General features: G+C 37.5%; 1 protein-coding gene across 18 annotated transcripts in view; it reads right to left on the bottom strand.

The window, feature by feature from the left end:
• POLA1 (DNA polymerase alpha 1, catalytic subunit) overlaps positions 1-18,614 on the bottom strand; it is a 286,891-nt gene that overhangs the window by 168,624 nt on the left and 99,653 nt on the right. For all 18 annotated transcript variants that reach the window (XM_023633680.2, XM_070256826.1, XM_070256827.1 and 15 more), the window contains 4 exons: positions 6,983-7,015; positions 6,131-6,223; positions 4,701-4,906; positions 2,757-2,889 (listed from right to left, as the gene is read on the bottom strand). In XM_023633680.2, coding sequence (XP_023489448.1) covers positions 2,757-2,889; positions 4,701-4,906; positions 6,131-6,223; positions 6,983-7,015 — 465 coding nt within the window. The remainder of the gene's footprint in view (positions 1-2,756; positions 2,890-4,700; positions 4,907-6,130; positions 6,224-6,982; positions 7,016-18,614) is intronic.

Below are 18,614 nucleotides of genomic sequence, written 5' to 3'. Positions count from 1 at the left end.
AAAGTATAAGTATACAGACAAATGTTAATCTGGATATATCACCTATGACATATAAACAGCTTACTGTAAACAGACATAGGAACAACTATGATATAGATAGTCCTTTCATCAAAATTTACTGTACTTACATCAACACTGCAGAAATTCTTCTTTATAAAGAAAGTATAAGAATATGAGATAGTAAATATCTTTGATAGACTATTAGTATCTTGCAAATATGAACCATGCTTTGCTTATTAAACTTTACATCCCAGAGTATACACATAAGAGGTACTCCATGTTTGATGAACGGATGATTAAACATGCAAACGAATTATTTTAATGCTCATTGAACAACTATTATTTGCCAGCTACTATGCCAAGTGAAATGGAGAATATAAAGACAGTAAATCACAGTGTCAGTTCTGCTACAGAAAAATATATGCACAGCCCCATCACACTAAGTATTAACTATTATTGTTATTAATAATACTAATATGTCACTATAAGTTGATAATGATTGAAGCTGAGTGATGGATGCATAGGGATTCACGATAGTATTCTCTCCACTTCTGTATAAGTTTAAAAATTTCAATAAAAAACCTTAAAAATAACAAGACTGTAGTCTGTTCACCAGAAATCACAGATTGCCAGTATTTCTATGACTCTAGGTTTCTTTGCACACTAGTAATATTGTGTCGTCATTCATAGGAGAAGATGACGGTTGGGCCCACTATCCTACAGGACATGTGCTCAGTGTTATTTTGCCAATAATGCAGTCATATTGGGGCTTAGCCTTCCAGACGGAATCCCTTGCAATAGAGGGCCCAGATTTCTAAGAAGGTAGACAGTGTCAGGGATACAATCTGCAGGATCATGCAAAAATTGATCACAGGAAGACTGAAGTCATGCAAATTTTTGAGAAAGAGAGAAAACAAAATCTGAAAGGAAACCACTTTCTTTTTTCTTTGTGAGGAAGACTGCCCTGAGGTAACATCTGTTCCCAATCTTCCTCTTTTTGCTTGAGGAAGATTGTCACTGGGCTAACATCCGTGCCAATCTTCCTCCATTTTATGTGGGATGCTGCCACAGCATGGCTTGACAAGGGTGCTAGGTCTGCGCCCAGGATCCAAACCTGCGAACCCCGGGCTACCAAAGCAAAGCACCCAAACTTAACCACTACGCCACCAGGGTGGCCCTGGAAACCACTTTCTAAATGTCACAAATGACTCCACGCCAATAAGTATACACTGCATCACTTAAAGTGAAGAGTTAGTGCCAAGATGCATGTCCTCTTATACTATTTGTTTCTAATTTTTTTGTACTTTTCATCTATAAATGAATGTCTTCTTTTGTGACATTAAAGACATCATTGTCAAGGTGTCGGAAACAAAGAATAAATACAAATTGTAAGGATATGCATAGAAAATATTCATTCTCTCTAGGAATCCAAGAAATGCAAATTAAATCTACCAGCAAAGTATCATTTCATATCCATTATGGTAGCAATATTTTATTTAAATATCACCAATACAAGCAAATCTGTGGTGAAATTGGCACACACATTCTGTTATTTTCAACTGGTATCATCCTTTAGCAAAGCAATTTGGCAAGAACCATACAGATATCTTTTGACTCAAACATTTCACTTCAAGGAACCCAAACTAAGAAAGTAATTCATCCAAAAGCAAAAAGATAAATGAACTAACATATTCAATACAGTTATTTACGACAGCAAAAATAATTTAAATAACCAAAAATTTTAAATAAAGATGTATCAGCAAAACATAAGATTAACACGATTTTTAAAGTAATATAAAATGTGGAAAAATCTGTTTATGTTAATTAAAAATAGATTTCAAAATGATATATATTGTAATTGCTTCAATGTAAAAATGTTTTCAAGAGTAAGGAAATGTACAAAAGTGACAAGCATTACACTAGCATGGGGTATTATGAATGAATTTTAATTCTAAAACTTCCATTTAATGTCATCATTAAATTCTTTTTCATTAAAATTCTTTTTCATATGAGGTTTGACAACGAAATCTATTTATCACAAAAAGGGTAAAATGGTATTTGAGAAATGAGCTTCTGAATATGTAAGGGTACTCTTTTGAAATGGGAAAAAAACCCTGTAAACTTACATGTTGTATTACACAGCACTTTGGAAACCAAGATTTTATTTTTCAAATTAGGTAAGAAAAAATATTCCCTACTTTAACACCTAAGACTATCCATAAAGTGTAACATATAGTTTCTTTTTAAAGAGCACAAGTGCTTTGAATATACAGAAAGTGCTATCATCATCTTAATTCCAAATAACTACATCCAGAAAAGCCTTTTACAGTATCTCTACGGATCACCTTCTGCGAAGTTACACAAACACACACACACTCACTCACTCACCGCCCCCCCACCCCCCCCAAAGCTTACAGGCCTGCCCCTCAAACAACTATAACTTAGGAAGACTGTGAAGAAGGTAATACTCTCTAGTCCCTGAAACATCAACTACATCACTCCATAGAAGCTCTGGCAAGGCTTCCAGGAATTAAAGTAAGGAATGGAGAGAGAAGGCCCCTGAGGCAGACATGGCAGTACCAGTGGCTGGAAGAGGAGTGGTATGCTAATGTTCAGTCTGTGAGATAGTTGTTAAACAGCTTTCATCACCAGCTAGAATTTATTTCAATTGCAAGGATAAGGTGGTTCTTCAACTATCTGAAGGAGGAGAAAAACACATGGCAGCAGCTGGGCTCAGCAATAAATGGTACATTTACCTTGTTAATTTCAAACTGGCTCACTGGGACACTGCCATTTAGCACATTTTCTCCAATTTCTATTAACCTCTTCTGAATGTTTTCCACTATAGTGTCCCGGCTTTGATCAGAAAGAATCTGGCCAATGACAAAGCTGCAAAAAGAGAGAGGGATTGATTTTTTAAATATCATACTTTATTAATAAAGGAGAAAAAAGGAAGATAAATGCCATTAGATTAACATGTGGACAAGAGCTGTACTAAAAGCTAACATGAGGGTTAATGTCCAAAATGCCATTACTATTTGTTTTTCAACATTAACTCTACCAAAGGTTTACCAACGGTTTGCCTTTAAACATACAGACCATTTTTTTAATGCGGCAACTAATGCTTCATACAAAATGCAGACAGGGAAAGGTACGGGTTCTATATACGTTTATGCAATTATAAAATTCACAAGTTCTTATATTCTACCTATAAATTCAAAATATTAGAAGACAAATATTTCATTTTCCTCATAAAGCACCAAGATATTGTCTCTGATATCATCAAGATATCATCTCCGCCTGAGATGATCACTAGCTAGGTAAGCAGAAATATAAAGTTCTTTATGCAAATTTCTTAGAAACTGAAGATTTCAAACTTTTCTTTCTTCAGCTTCATTATATTGCTCTGCATTCTCCAACCTTATGCTATCCCTCAAAAAATTCATGTTATTCTACCAGACCCAAAAAAAAGGAAAAAAAGAAAAAGAAAAGGAATAAGGAAGCCAATACTTTATCCATTTCTGAGAAAATGCAGAGCGAGGGTTTGACAGCTGCATTATAATTTGTCAGAAAAAGAACCCTGACAAAAACATTTGTATAGCTTTAATTACTAATACATTTCTAACTCAGAGAAATTTACTTCTATTATGATGCATCTTTTCTTAGAAAACACAAAGCTGAAGAGAACACTCTAATCGACAGTCTATACAAAGTAGTTTCATCTTCGGGTACGTTTGGGGGCAATGAAGCATTTCAAACTACATTTCATAAAAGGCTAACAGTGACCTATACTCAGATGATCAACTTTGCCTAATCAAGAGCAGTCTTGCAGAAGCAACAATTGCTCAATCTCCCAACTTGAAAGCAAGAGGAGGACTGGAAAACAAGTAAAAAATGCTGATATTTGGTAATTTTAAAATTAATTTAAAATTTTGCTTTAAGGAAAAAACTCTATTTTCAGAATTGGTCAGGTTTACAAAGGAGGACTATCTGGAAAGATGGTACATAAAATACCTAACGATTTATTTTTTTTTAAATGAATGCTTTATAAATTAATGTGACCTTAAAAAAACCCCAGTTCTTATTATCACAATCTTCAGTCTTGGATGGAAAGCTGGGGGGGGGGTCAGTCATGACATTTGTTATTTCTGAGGTACCTATGGTATTTGAGAACTAGCTCTTAAACCAACTTGACATTAGTAAGAATCTTTACACACAAATGATATGGGGGGAAACAAAGTCTAACTCCACAGTCCACTTTGAATCCCAGAACATTTTAAGCCACAACACGGGGACACCTTAACAATTATGTTCCTAAAGAGGATCTAGGAAGATTCAGAAGCATAACACAAGACACTTTCTAATAAGAACATTAAAACAAAATAAAAGAAAAATTAGCCAGCATCAATGAAACCACCTCTGTAAGGATCTAAAATATGAAGGTTTACCCTCACCATGAGTTAAAACTCATAGGATGTACCTTACAGCAAGCATCTCTTACTGAGAAAGTTTGGCTTTTTCAACGTTTTAATCTATCTGTAAAATTCCACTCCAAATGAGTAAAAATTGTTAATATGCAATAATACAAAACAAAAAAGCAGTGTCCTTGTGCTTGGCAGAATCACAGGTGTTCTCCACATCATTAATGCTTGAATTTTTTAAAGAAAAACAACAAAAGCAAAAATGAAAGCTGAACTTACTTTCCAGTGTCTTTAGCAAGATCACACCAATCTCTTCTAACTATATCTAACCCTTTCAGTTCCTGTTTGGTGAAGTAATTCCCATCCGACGTTGGCTCAACAACCAGAGCAGCATATTTCTTTTTCTTCAGCAGTAACAAAGACTTGAAAACACCATCGATGTCTATTTCCAACAGTTTGTACAACCTATTCACTTCACTTTTTACCTGTGAAAATTTCAACCATTAATATTAGCTTCTCAAACATCTAACAGGGAGAAGATGAATGTGCTACAAATTCCCAAGAGTTAATCTAAACAGCACTTGAAGTCACACAAGATTAGAATGCATTTACTCAGGTTAAACGGAACACAATATCATGTTGAGTACGATGCAAAAACATTGAAAAAGTACAGGGACAAAAAAAATAAACAAAGAGACAATAATACAAACATATCATCCCACTCAACCAAAGAACAGAATTGGCAGGGTCAGCCCCAGGAAATTTATGAAAATTATGAAATAGTCTTTTTTGAATCTAAAACTAAATGCATATATACTTACTTTCAAACTACTGAATTAGAGATCAGATAGTCGAACAAGTAGATATATGGCCAGAAATAAGTAAAACTTTGACTATTGAAATAATGTCTAAGATCTCCCTGTACCTCCCATACCACCTTGAATATAAGCAAATACCTATATGCTGAACAAATAAATGAAGAATTACCTGCTCCTTATTGATAGAGTCAAGGCACAGACCATTGCCTCTAGGGAAAATACACGGCTTGGCAAGCTCCAATATGAGTACAATATGCCAGACTTGCTCTCAAGTGAAGACTATAGTTCAAATTTCACACATTTCATGGGGGAAAGGCAGGAAGTTGTTAGCTTGTAAGATGACATCTTAGTTTTCGTATACTGGGACAATATCTTAACATAGCAAGTGCTCAAGAAACTCTTGCTAATTATGAACTGCAATTAGGAGGCTACAAATGATTATTTTTAAACGTCCTCTTGACTTTCCAAATAGATTTTAAGTACTCCCGTGACAATTATAGATGTATGTATATATTAGTATATATGTATTTATCCATATCTATCAGTGTATAAATGCAGCTGAATACTACTAGAGACACATTTCTCCTTACGAATGACAATGTGATAAGTATTAATGTGATCACATCTTAAACTTACCACACTTAAGACTGTTTTCAAAGGTAAAACACATATATCATGTAAGAAAAAAACATTTCCTTTGAAATTTTGCCCTAAAAACAAACAACTGGAGTAGAGGTTGAAAAATATACAAGAGGATGAAGAATTGAAGGTACTAAGTTCATTATTTTCAGAAGCACACACATGTACATATACATGAATTTATGAAGTTTCAGGTTGAAAACAAAATTCACAAAAGTACAGAAAACAGATAATTTCATCAAATTATCTCACCTTGTTTCCCAATTTAAATACTTCTTCCAGATTGGTGCTATTGGTGTTTATCATAATTGAATCTGTATCTCCATAAATTACTTCAAGATTCATCTAATGAAAAGCAAAAATTATAAAAAATTAAAAACAAAAAGACAGTGACCACTATACACAATGAAACTCAAGATTTTCCATACCTCAGAAATTATAGGTTCCACTGATTTCTCAAAAGCTTATGTTTGTTCTTATCCATATTGTCAGGAATGTACAAAGATTAAGCCCCAATTAACCAGAAAGGCAAGCACTGCCACATTAAGAAAATCTCCCTAATTTTCTTAAAACAGAGAGTGGAGTGGCAGGGGAAGTGTCTGGTTTCAACTGAAACAAAATGTGGAACTGAATAATATAAAGGAGGAGACGGCGGTCATATTTACCCAGTGTACCACAAGCTTAGCGGTCATGGCAATTTATGAAGCAGAAACATAATGGGTTTTGAAAATTCAGGGGCACAAATCCATATTAAATTCTTAACAGTTTCAAACAGTATTTAGTAGAATATGAAGAGTGCCAAAAAAATCAATCATAACAAACAACACTAGAGCACATACAGTATAAAGGCCTGGAAGTAAACGCTAATTAGCACTGTTACTAATTTGCTTGAAACACTCACATATAGGCTTCAAGCAGTGGCTAGATCATATCAGTGTTACTAAAATAAAAAAGCTATAATCCATTAGGAGGGATTATAAACGTAAACTAGGCATCCTAAGAAGCCATTTCCAGTCTGTTTGGGTTACAATTTTCCTTGAATACAAAAACATCACCAGGTATGATATCTAAGAGTCATTATATGATGAAAATGCTCAGCATTACCTTCTGTACCATCTCTTTTGTATGCATCAAAATCTAAATGAAACAAAAAAGTCCAGATTAATGCATTACATAATTACAAAAACATAAATATAAGCACAGAGATAGGTAACCCAAAGATCTGTCATTTCCATATATTTTTAAAGCTCTTGATGGCTTTCTAAATACAATTCTCAAAATAACATCAACATAATCTAAAAATAAGTTTGCCTCTGTGCTGATTCTTAGCCAGAGACATGTAAGCAGATTTACCATAAAGATCTATATAAGATCTAACTAAGCAGATCTATGTAAGATCTATCTTCAATAAACATGCATAATAAAAATATCCCTTTATAACATGGCAAAAAGGTAACTATTCTCATTACTAATATTTAAAGATAACTGCATGACTAAAGAAAAGCTTGACAGAGCATTTCAAATCTGGCAATTCTTACTCATGGTATTCAGGATCTTAAAAAGCAGGAAAATATATATACATGCACTGGATTTAAATTTCTTCTCTAGGCTAAATTTCTTGAAGACAGAGAGTAGATCAATCTTCACTATACTCCCTAGAGCTAGCGCAGTGCCCAGTACAACGGTGGGGCCCAACAAACATTCAGTGAATGAAGACAAACATATACATAGGTAATATCTGGAGATAGGTCTGTCCCCAGGCCTATATGGCTATAAGACTAGAGACATATAGGTTATAATGGAGATATAGATAAAAAGCTGTTATCTTGGACCAGATCAGAAGTAACAAATGTTTAACAAATGAAGGCCTCTTAAAAAGTAGTAACGAGGGGCCGGCCCCGTGGCCAACCGGTTGGGTTTGTGAGCTCTGCTTCGGCAGCCTAGGGTTTCACCAGTTTGGATCCTGGGCGCGGACATGGCGCTGCTCATCAGGACATGCTGAGGTGGTGTCCCACATGCCACAACTAGAAGGACCCACAACTAAAATATACAACTATGTTCTGGGGGGATTTGGGGAGAAAAAGCAAAAAAACAAAATAGTAATAAAACATAATGTGTATATGTATGTGTGTGTGTAAAACATATGGGCCAGATACTGTGCAATGAGCATCTCGCCCATTTTCTCATTTCATTCTCCAAGATCCCCAGGAGATAGCCACTATTAATACCCCTATTTGTTAAATGCAAAAAAAAACAAAAAGAAAGTCATTCATTTGTCCCAGTATGGGACAGAGCAAAGATATGAACCAGGTACTCCAGAGCATGGGGCCTTAGTCGCTCCATGCTACTGCCTCTCTACCAGCACCCATCTTTCAAAGCATCAATCTAAACCAGAAGTTACTTTTCCAATGGGCCAGACAAAAGATTTACTTCATTTATATTTCTTTTTCCTACTTGCAACAGTCGTCCTTTGTCAACTAAGCTCAAACCTCATGGTCTCATTTGTCTTTCTTGTCCTTTATACTGCACGGCCCCATGGTATAGATACCTTACAGTACCTTTTACATATACCCTTTACTTTCCATTTCCATTGCCCCCTCCCCTTTAATACTGTCTCTCAGTATTGTTCAGGCATTCATTGTCCTATGTTCTTGGGGGAAGGAAGACCTTGCCCTGCCCTGGAGGTAGTGGGTAGTGGTGAATACTACTTAGGCTAACCAGCAGTTTTAATAGTGGCTATACAGTGGAATCACCTGGTGATCTTTTACAAAATACCAATACCTGGCCCCAGCAATTTTTTTAAACAGCTCTCAAGATGACTTACATTGCAGTCAGGGTTAAGGACCACAGGACTAAGATAATCATGGTAATCCCATTCTGAAAACAGCTTTTAGTTGACAGTTTGTCCCCTCCTCAACTACACCACAAGCTTCAGGCGGTCAGAGCACATGCCGGTGCCTAACTCCAGGCTTCATATGTAAAAGGCACTCAAAAAACTGTTGGATAGTTGACTGACAGGTCTCATAGGAATCCCAATTACTTTTCTACTAGACTCTAAAATTCAGTTAACTCATAAAAAACATTCACTCTCCTCCACTTCATCTTCATATTTTAATGTCTAAATTACAGGGAGATACATTGTGGGAAAATATCTGACAATTCCTTTGGGAAAGGGGCAATAATAAGATCAACCCAAGTCAAGTTAATCACAGTGAGGACAGAACTACTTATCACAACTTCTCTTCATCCTCTGTCCCTTCCACGCTGCTAGGCTTAGCTTTCCTCACCACAACGCCCAACTCCGCAAGGTAAGCATTACCTGCTAAGTAAAATACCTCAGGAGCAATCTGTCAGCCTTTCACTGCGACTCCACACATGCAGCAACCGCTTCCTTCTACTCTTCTTTCACACTGTGAACCAAACCTACTACGTCATCCCAGACTGCACCTCCAATGTGACCTGGCAACGTTCACCTTCCAGACCTACCACTCAGCCCGCTCTGTGCTGCCACCACCTCACGACCATGTCCATACACAATCTGAGGGCTGCTACCAAAACGATTTTCTCTTTGGTGGCAGAAACCTCTTGGTGGCTGTTTTGCACAAAAATGGGAGAAAACTAAGCAAACCGTAAAGACTATACTGTAACTACTTTTTTCACCTAATACTTTATCTTAGAGATTCCATATCCACACATAAATGGCGATCTTATTTTTTTAATGACTACATAATGTTCCACTGTGTGAATCGATCATGATTTATTTAACTAGTGCTCTATTAATGAACATGTAGGTTGTTTCTAATCTTTACCTTTATAACCGCACTTCAACAAATAATTCTTATACGCACGTAATTGGCTAATCTACCAGTAATAAGAAACTCCTACAAGAGGACTTACTGGGTCAAAGGTCATATGTTTTTAAATTTTTGATAAATATAGCCAAATAGCTCTCCACAGAAGTTGTACCAATTTCTGAGGATAGTTTTAATCACCATCTTTCCAGTGGACCTCAACAGCAGCTGATGAAAATGTTCTGTCTCAGGTTTAAGGTCCTCACCACAGCTCATCAACTCTTTACCCCATTCTATGAGACAACTCACAAGCAGGCTGACCCTGACCTCTCATCCTTCTTCACTAAGTAGTTCTAGATGATGGGTACCACAGTGCCCAATCCAGACTAATGTGTACCCAAGCGCTAATGAGCAGGATCACCCCAAAGCTGCTCTCGATTCAAACTGCTCACTGGGGAAGGCACAGCTGTTAGATACTCTGTGGGCTACCAAATTCTTAATATCTAGCAGAGGGCCTGGTACACTGTAGCTATTAATGAATATTTGTAGAACGTTGAATAAATAATCCTCAAGAGTAGGCAGTATTATATACTCCATTTTACAGATGAGGAAAACTAGGCTCTGCAATTTTGCCCAAAGTAATAAAGCTAGTCAAGAGCTTGATCTAGAAGCTGGACCTTATGTTTCATTTTCTTTTCATTATGTCTCACTGCTTTGTTAAAAAGCCCACACCACATGAATGTTCTGGAAGCCAACAACGAAAAACTTATACATTACAGATATTTTCCCCATTAAGGAAATGCACTTTTTAAAAAAGCCACAGGTATCCAGAAAGGTCTACAGGATACAAGGTACAGTGATTACAAGATGACCGTTCATAAGTTCACTTCAAAGTGACAACCCTGATATTAAAGCTACCCATTCTAACAGAAAATCACTTTATAAGTGCCAACAGCTAGAAAACAGGGCTATAAAGGCTTGCTAAATTCATTAATAAGGCAGTCTGCAGTTATCTGATTTCACAGCAACACCTGCATATTTATCTACTCATTACCAATTGGATGATGGAATTTTTTCAAGCACATTTCAAAAATCTGCCAACTTCAAGTGTAAAAAAATAAACTTTGTGGTTAATTTTTCCCTTAACAAAGTACAGCTGTTGAGAATAATTGTTCAAGATCTTACCCTGTAATGTCAACTGCAGCAGAACAAAGAGTATTTAATTAGCAAATCTATCCAGTAATTCAACACCTATTATATAAAATGCCTTCGTGATTTTATTCAGGATAATTTGCTAAGAGGGTTATTACTGACATTCAGATGGAATTTAAAATTCCTACGCAAGTCGAGTCATAATAGCAGTAATGATCTCCCCAATCAGGAGATTCGGTGTCACACAAGGCTCTCTTGCAATGCAGCAGCCGATTTCCTGACTTCTTAATTCCTGGGCTCAGCTCAGTGAGAGCCCTTCATGCCGATATTTCAGTCAGCAATACATCTTTAATGGGACTCTATTAAAATAACTAGAACAAAAATGACTTTTTTTTCGGTTAAAAAGAATGACAGCACTGCCATCATATCAATCATTGCAGGCTTTGCAGAACAGTGCCGTTGGGGGAAAAGAGGAGGGGGAAACAGGAAAGGGGTGGGGGTGGGGGTGGGGAGAGCAATAATTAAAATAATACGAAAAGGTGTTTTAACCCCAATTGGAGACTCCAAAGGCTGGTGAGGGGCAGTGGGGACTAAGAAGGAAATATAAAGTGTATTTCAAAAAACTGTTTCCTAAAGAAAATTATTTGTTCAGGAATACACCTACGATGCAGTTTACTAAGCAGAAAGAGAACGTTTGTTACACCAGGGTTAGCAGCAGCAGCGACCTAAGAGCAACTGCTACTGAGGTGTGTATTTACAAGTTCTTCCAACAAGGCCAGGATAAAGCTGGGCTCTTCACTTTTTTTAGAACAGAATACTGGTGTCTTGCAATGCACTCAAAGGTTATAAGATGTTTCTAGGTGCTATTACGGACTAAAACAGTGCTTATTAATACTAAATAAGAGAGAGAAAACACCAACTTTCCACAGTTAAAAAAAAATTTCAAGCTCCTATTCCAAAAGCATATGTCTATTGTAGTGATGTCTGCTAACAAGAAACCCACTTTGGTATGTGATGCAGATAATAAATGCAATGGAAATCCTGCAAGTTAAGAAAATGTTGGATGAGGTCAAAGTCTAAACAAATAATGCATGAACAGAATGACAACTGAAATCTCAATGGCTTTAGGATTCTTCAGTTACTGAAGACAGAAAATTAGAAACAAACTGGAAAGTTTTTTTAAAAAATACATTAGCATAATGGGGTAGCAAAATGAATGGTTTTGAAGGATAGGGAAGAGAAAAGTAGAAGAAATATAAATATTATGATATTTGGTAATCCAACCATTATCTAAGCTTTCCTGATTTCCAATCTCAGCAGTTTCCAAGCAGGACTCGTGTTACTTAGTTCTCCCACTTGGCGAACGTTTATTTCATCCTCATTATATTAGACTGCCTTTTTCTTATTTTCCTATTCCCTAGTATTCTTATATGTGTGTCTTCTCTATAAGATGCTCATGGAGTAAGGGCTTTGGATTCAATAAGCACCCTACTTTCTGTCTCCATCACTTAACATTCCTGTGACGCTGGGCTCCTTACTGTCGTTAAACTTTCATTTTATCTTCTTTAAAATTGGGATAATACTACCACCTAGTTCCCTGAACTAGATAGAAATAAAAAGAACTGTATGTTGAAAACATGCTTTGCAAAAATAAAACATTATACAAATAACGAGTTTAAAAAAACGTCAGGGGTCTGAAATTTGAGTACTGGTATAAACTGCCAATGACTAAGTGATCAGTGAACAAGCTGGTTTCCCTCTCTAGGTCTTAGCATCCTTATTTACAAAATGAAGAGGCTGGGATTCCTCCCAGAACTAAAAATCTAGAATCCAAGTTTGACGTGTAGAAATATCTCTTCCTTATATCTGGTTGTTTTGTCTCTCAACCACATTCACTTCTTTAATATTAGGAAAAGGAAGCACTAATAAATCCAACAAAGATAATTAGCATTACAAGAATATATTTCCATCTTCTAGGTTGCTTTTGAGGTCTATGTGGTTATAAGATAAGTAGAAATAGGTAAGCTCTCACAAGTTGTCTACATACGTCTTTATGCACTTAATATAAGTGGGTGGATATATTTACAGTACATAAAATCATCTGACATCTTCTGTTGAGATCTCGTCCCCCCACACCCAGGAAGAACACACACACTTCTGCATATACTTTAGGGTTGCTCAACCTTAGCACTATTGACACTTTAGGCCAGATAATTCTTCGTCATGGGGGGCTGTCCCTGGCCTCTACCCACTAGATGCCAGTAGCATGCATGTGCACACACACACACATACATATAGACATACTCTCCAGTTGTGATAACCAAAATTCTCTCCAGGTATTGCCAAATGTTCCCTGGGGGCCAAAATTATCCCTGGTTGCGAATCAGTGATATTATACTGATGACTCAACATTTTCCCTCTCCAGGCCCATTTTCAATTGTCAGTCCCATAGCATTCATTCTAAACCCCATCCATCTCCTCCAAACCCCCAACCAGCTCCAAACATGATAAACGGCCCCTCTCAAGAGCCTTCAACTAAAACAAAGGGCTGACTTCCTTTTTAACCCAATGAGCTAGCAAGCCCCACACCAGACTGTATCCATCTAGTGTGGCGCCTCCTGCCAATATGCTGTTCCTTTTCAGACCCTCACCACTCACTCAACCTGTCTCCAGCATCACTACCTTCCAAGCCATTCTTCATACTTTGCCAGTGTTCTTTCTAAAATGTACTCTTTGAAATGAAATTCAAACCCCTAAGCTTGACCTGAGACTCACGATCTAGTTGACATTCACCTCAACTTCTAACGCTTCCCACATGCATTCTTCAATCTAGTCTTCCAGAAATATTTTGAGTTCACTGAACCAGCCATGCTCTTTTCTTACTTCTGTGCTTTTCACATGCTGTTTCCCCAGAGTGGTTAAAGCATGGGTTCAGAAGTTAGGCTGTCTAATGGTTAATTTTATGTGTCAACTTAGCTAGGCCATGATACTCAGATATTTGGTCAAATCTCAGTCTAAATGTCACTGTGAAGATTTTTTTTTTATATGAGTGGACATTTAAATCAGTAGACTTTGAGTAAAGCAGATTACCTACCACAATGTACGTGGGCCTCATCCAATCAGTTGAAGGTCTTAAGAGAAAAAGACTGAGGTCCCCCAAGGAAGAGGGAACTCCGCTGCAGTCTGCCATCAGACTCAAGCTGAAACATCAACTCTTCCTCATGAAACGTCAACTCACGTCCCGTATGTTTGGGTCTCAGGCATGCCGAATTGCCTTACAGATTTCAGACCTGCCAGCCCCCACAATTACATGTGCCAATTCCTTAAAATCAATCAATCAATCAACCTCTCTGTCTCTCTCACACATACACACACCCACACACACCATTGGTTCTGCTTCTCTGAAGAACACTAACGAATACAGGCTGCCTGAGTTCAAAGCCTAACAGCACTGCTTATGAGCTATGTGACCTTGGGAACACAACCTAACCTCTCTAAGCCTCCAACTCCTTGACTGCAAAATGGAGATAGCAACTGCAGCTTCTTTACAATAGAGCTACCGTGAGCATTAAATGTTACCACATATGTAAATTGTTCTGTACAGTTTCTGGTACACAAGCGCTCAATAAACATTAGGTATTATTATTACCTAACATCTACTTACTTTACAAGGCACTAAACATGATCAGAAAAGCCATCTCTGGCCTCCTCAACCCAATGATATTAATGAGCATGTTAGTCCAACGTGCTCCCCAAAGTACTGTATGTACACCACAGCACACCACTCTGTTATAAAAGTAAGATTAATTAAGAGACTTTAAGCAAATTATAAGCAGAAATCACATCTGAGCCATTAAACCTAACACAATGCCTGGCACATAGTAGTAATTCACTAACTATTTATTTCTTAGGCTCCAGTAAAAAGAAGCAAACCGCAAGTGGTCCAGCTTGAGAAGAGCAGAGCCATAGATTGATAAGTGCATTTCCACAACAACAGACCCTAAAGCTGGTTACGGAAAGCGGTAATTAAACCCACACAGAGTACGCACTTAAACGCTAGCTCTTTCCACGCAAGAAACGACGAGTGAATCAGTTTTAATCCCACCTTCAAACACAATGCATGTTAGATAAACAAATATTCACTCAAGAGAAATGAATTTCTACCCCAATGATAAAGGCCCATTAATTATAAACTTGACTAAAAGAGTACCTCTCCCATACAACTCTTGCTTCCAGATAAACTGATTTTGTTTTAAATCCTTAATTTACAACCTAGACCTGCTGGTAGCTCATGTGTAAAGAATATAAAACACGTTGAATAAACAAAGCTTTCTGAAAGGTTTCTCCTCCCCAACAGACACATTTAATGATATTTATGAATATCTCTCAATTACTGCCCTACAATTTGACAGGGCTCTAATTTTGATCTAAAAACTTAAAATACCATAAACTATGGCTTTGAACATGTGAAATGAAAAGTGAACTTCTCACTTGTTTTCTAATTTTTGCTCCCAGCATGAATATTTATTCATCCTGTGGGTTTTTAAAATTTCACTTTACATTTCAACTTTAAAAAAAACTATTTTCACCTTTGCAGAAAGTTTCCTTTCACAACATTCTTATTCTCTAGTCCCCCTCCACTCCAACCTCCAAGTTTAGAGACTCATGACCCGTCCGTTTCACTTGAACTTACATGCAGTGTCACCATACTTGGGATTCTATCTGACAAAGGACCCTGGAGAGCCTGTAGAGCTGGCATTCAAGCACACTTGAGCCAAATCTACTCACCACCACAAGAGTTCAACTACAAGCCTACACTCTTAAATATTAAACTCCTAGGGGAAAAAAAAAAAACCTTAAGACATCAAGATCGAAACTAGAGCAAGTGATATTAACCTAAGGTCAAGAAATCTGAAAATCCCCAAAACTGTAAGGGAAAATTTGAATGAGTGCCTATATGCATTTTTCTAGGAAGACGGTCCACATATTTCACCAAATTTGAAATTTTGGTTTGTTTAAATATAAGTACCATTGAAGATGCTCCAATTAGCCACAAAAATAGAGCTTTCAGATTTCCTACAATTTACATAACGTCCATGAGACTAGAAACACGCCTACCCTAAGGTCTTTGCCTCTTGCTTTGGAGCTGGGTATTTCCGGCCCCTCCAGTTTATTTCCCTCAAAGAAAAACACGTACGTGTCAAAAGGCTCAGAGATTTGGTTCCCTGATTGATCCCTCGCATAACTCATCTGGGGGGCTAATTAAGATACGGCCAAACGATGTCCGCGCTTTAGTGAACACTGGCGTTCAGGCAAGTTTCACACAACCTGATTAAAATTGACTCAAAGTGTCTTACTTCAGTAATCACTTAGATGGAATGAATTTTACATTAGTGGGATCAAGCATGCACCAGGCCTCAGTGGAAATGAAAAGGGCTTATAGTAATAGGATTTATAAATCCACCCATTAGGTTAATGGCTAAATGATTTACATGTAACTTTCTCCCCCACCCCGCCTTCCCTCACCCTTTAACTCAGTAAAAACTATGCTTGGCATTTTCCACTGCAGTGCCATACACAAAGGAAATAGCCTTTCTATTTTGGGACATTCTAATTTCTAATAATGGCTTGGGTAGCTACCATTAACTCTTTCAAAGCACAAATAATTGACTAATAAAATTAAGTATTCTATAAGGCCTGAAAGTGCTTAATTGATCATAATTGTCTATTTGAGAAGAAGGCGTCAGGCTGGCTATGCTCAGATAATGAAGTTGGGCAATTCTGAAGCACTGCAATCAAGCTAATACTTACAGCTAAAAAGGACATTAGCATTTTCCAGAATCTGCAACATTTTCTTTATAACTGAGGTCATGGGAAAATCTGACTAGAAAACTTTGAGCTCTTGGTTCCCAGAAACGACAGATTTAACAGGTTGACACCTGTCATTACCAAGCACCTGGACTGAAGCTCAACCCTAGAAAAGCACCTAGCGGGTGGTCTGGAGCACAACTGGAAGTTGGAGAGTGACCAAGGTGTTACTGCCACCATTTTGATGAATGCATTTTTGATTTCTTGGAAGCTCCTTTTTAGGATTGGTGGGTGACAAGATAGTCATGTGACTGTCATTTTCCTCTGCTTCGAGGAATGTCACAGAAGAGAGAACTTTTTTTTTTTTTGAGGAAGATTAGCCCTGAGCTAACATCTGCTGCCAATCCTCCTCTCTTTGGCTGAGGAAGACTGGCCCTGAGCTAACATCCATGCCCATCTTCTTCTACTTTATATGTGGGATGCCTGCCACAGCATGGCTTGCCAAGTGGTGCCATGTCCGCACCCCAGATCCGAACCAGTGAACCTTGGGCCACCAAAGCGGAACACGCAAACTTAACCGCTGTGCCACCAGGCCGGCCCAGAACTTTTTAAGTCCAACACTTTAGGGGGTAACTCCCCTACTAAGTACCAGGGCTAAACACTAAATTCTGTTCTATCATGACCATACTTTGTACATTCCCTTCGATAACACCTCTATTTCTTACAAAATGGTAGCCTTTGCCCCTGTCCTGTTATAGAAGTTCAGACAACAGGTTCTATGAGCTAGCTATGATTAAAATATAAAGGGTTCCTACTTCAAAGAAAAATCCTCTATCAGAAAGATGATCTCATTTTAGGGAAATGTAATTGTGTTCAGCTGTCCAGAGATACAGGTACTGTAGACACATATTCAGGCATGCCTCTAGGATGCCTCTCTATATTTAAAGATAAATCAAATAATGTATTCCCATTTAGCAATCACTTTTTCTCCTGTCCCATCATCTTCTATACTTTCTCTGGGAAGAATCTAGAGAAATTTTGAAACAAACATAAATATCGAGTTGAGAAAAGTCACTTAGAACGGAGGTGTAGCATATGGAGAAGGCAAAATATCAATATACAGGCTATACAAGATTGGCTGCTCACTGTTAAAAAAGAATCCCCCTTATTTTTTAATTTCACTGCATTTCCATTCTCTAATCTGGCTAAGGCTCAAGAATTTGCTATGAATTATAGGAAGTACTGTTACTTTCTTTTGATTTGGAATCTCAAAAAGGAACTCATTCATTCACTCATCAACAAATATTTACTCAGCATTCTCATGTGCTAGGTGGAAAGGAACACAAAGGTGAATGATTCAGACATGATCCCTTCCCTCTATAGTGTGTAACAGCTAGTGGAGAATCAAATATGCAATTTGAAAAAAATACACATATACACATAATGGGGCCCCTTGGGGTAGGAGTTAGCGAGAAGTTCAGAGAAAAGAAGTAGACTGTGTATAAGGCGAGTAACAGGGAATAACAGGAAATACAGGGAATAACAGGAAAATGGAGCCCGGGGAAGAGTGTGTGTGAAGATCTAAAGGACAGAGGGAAACTCTCAATGGTGATTAAAGAAAACTCAGTTTTCAAAAATAATTTTTTTAATTTTTTTTTTGCAACGAGAAGAAAATAAAAAGTATGGCTAAGGCTAGAATGCTCAGGAAAGTGGGGAGAGGGCAGGAGAGAGGTCCAGTTGTGAAGGGCCCTGTAAGCCATATTGAGGACTTTAAACTGACATAATCAGTGACATAATCAGACTGACAGTTTAAAGAGGTCTCTCTGGCTGTAAAACATGTGGAGAATACACATTGGGAGGAGGGGGCAGTGTCCAGGGAGAAGTAATGAGGCTTGAATAGCATAATAGTCATTGCACTGGAGATAGAGAGTCACAGGTATTTAGGAAGCGGAATCTACAGGACTTGGCAACTGGCTGGATGCCGG

Source organism: Equus caballus, chromosome X (assembly GCF_041296265.1).
Source record: "Equus caballus isolate H_3958 breed thoroughbred chromosome X, TB-T2T, whole genome shotgun sequence".
Classification (NCBI taxonomy): domain Eukaryota; kingdom Metazoa; phylum Chordata; class Mammalia; order Perissodactyla; family Equidae; genus Equus; species Equus caballus.
This window is presented reverse-complemented; position numbering and strand designations above follow the sequence as displayed.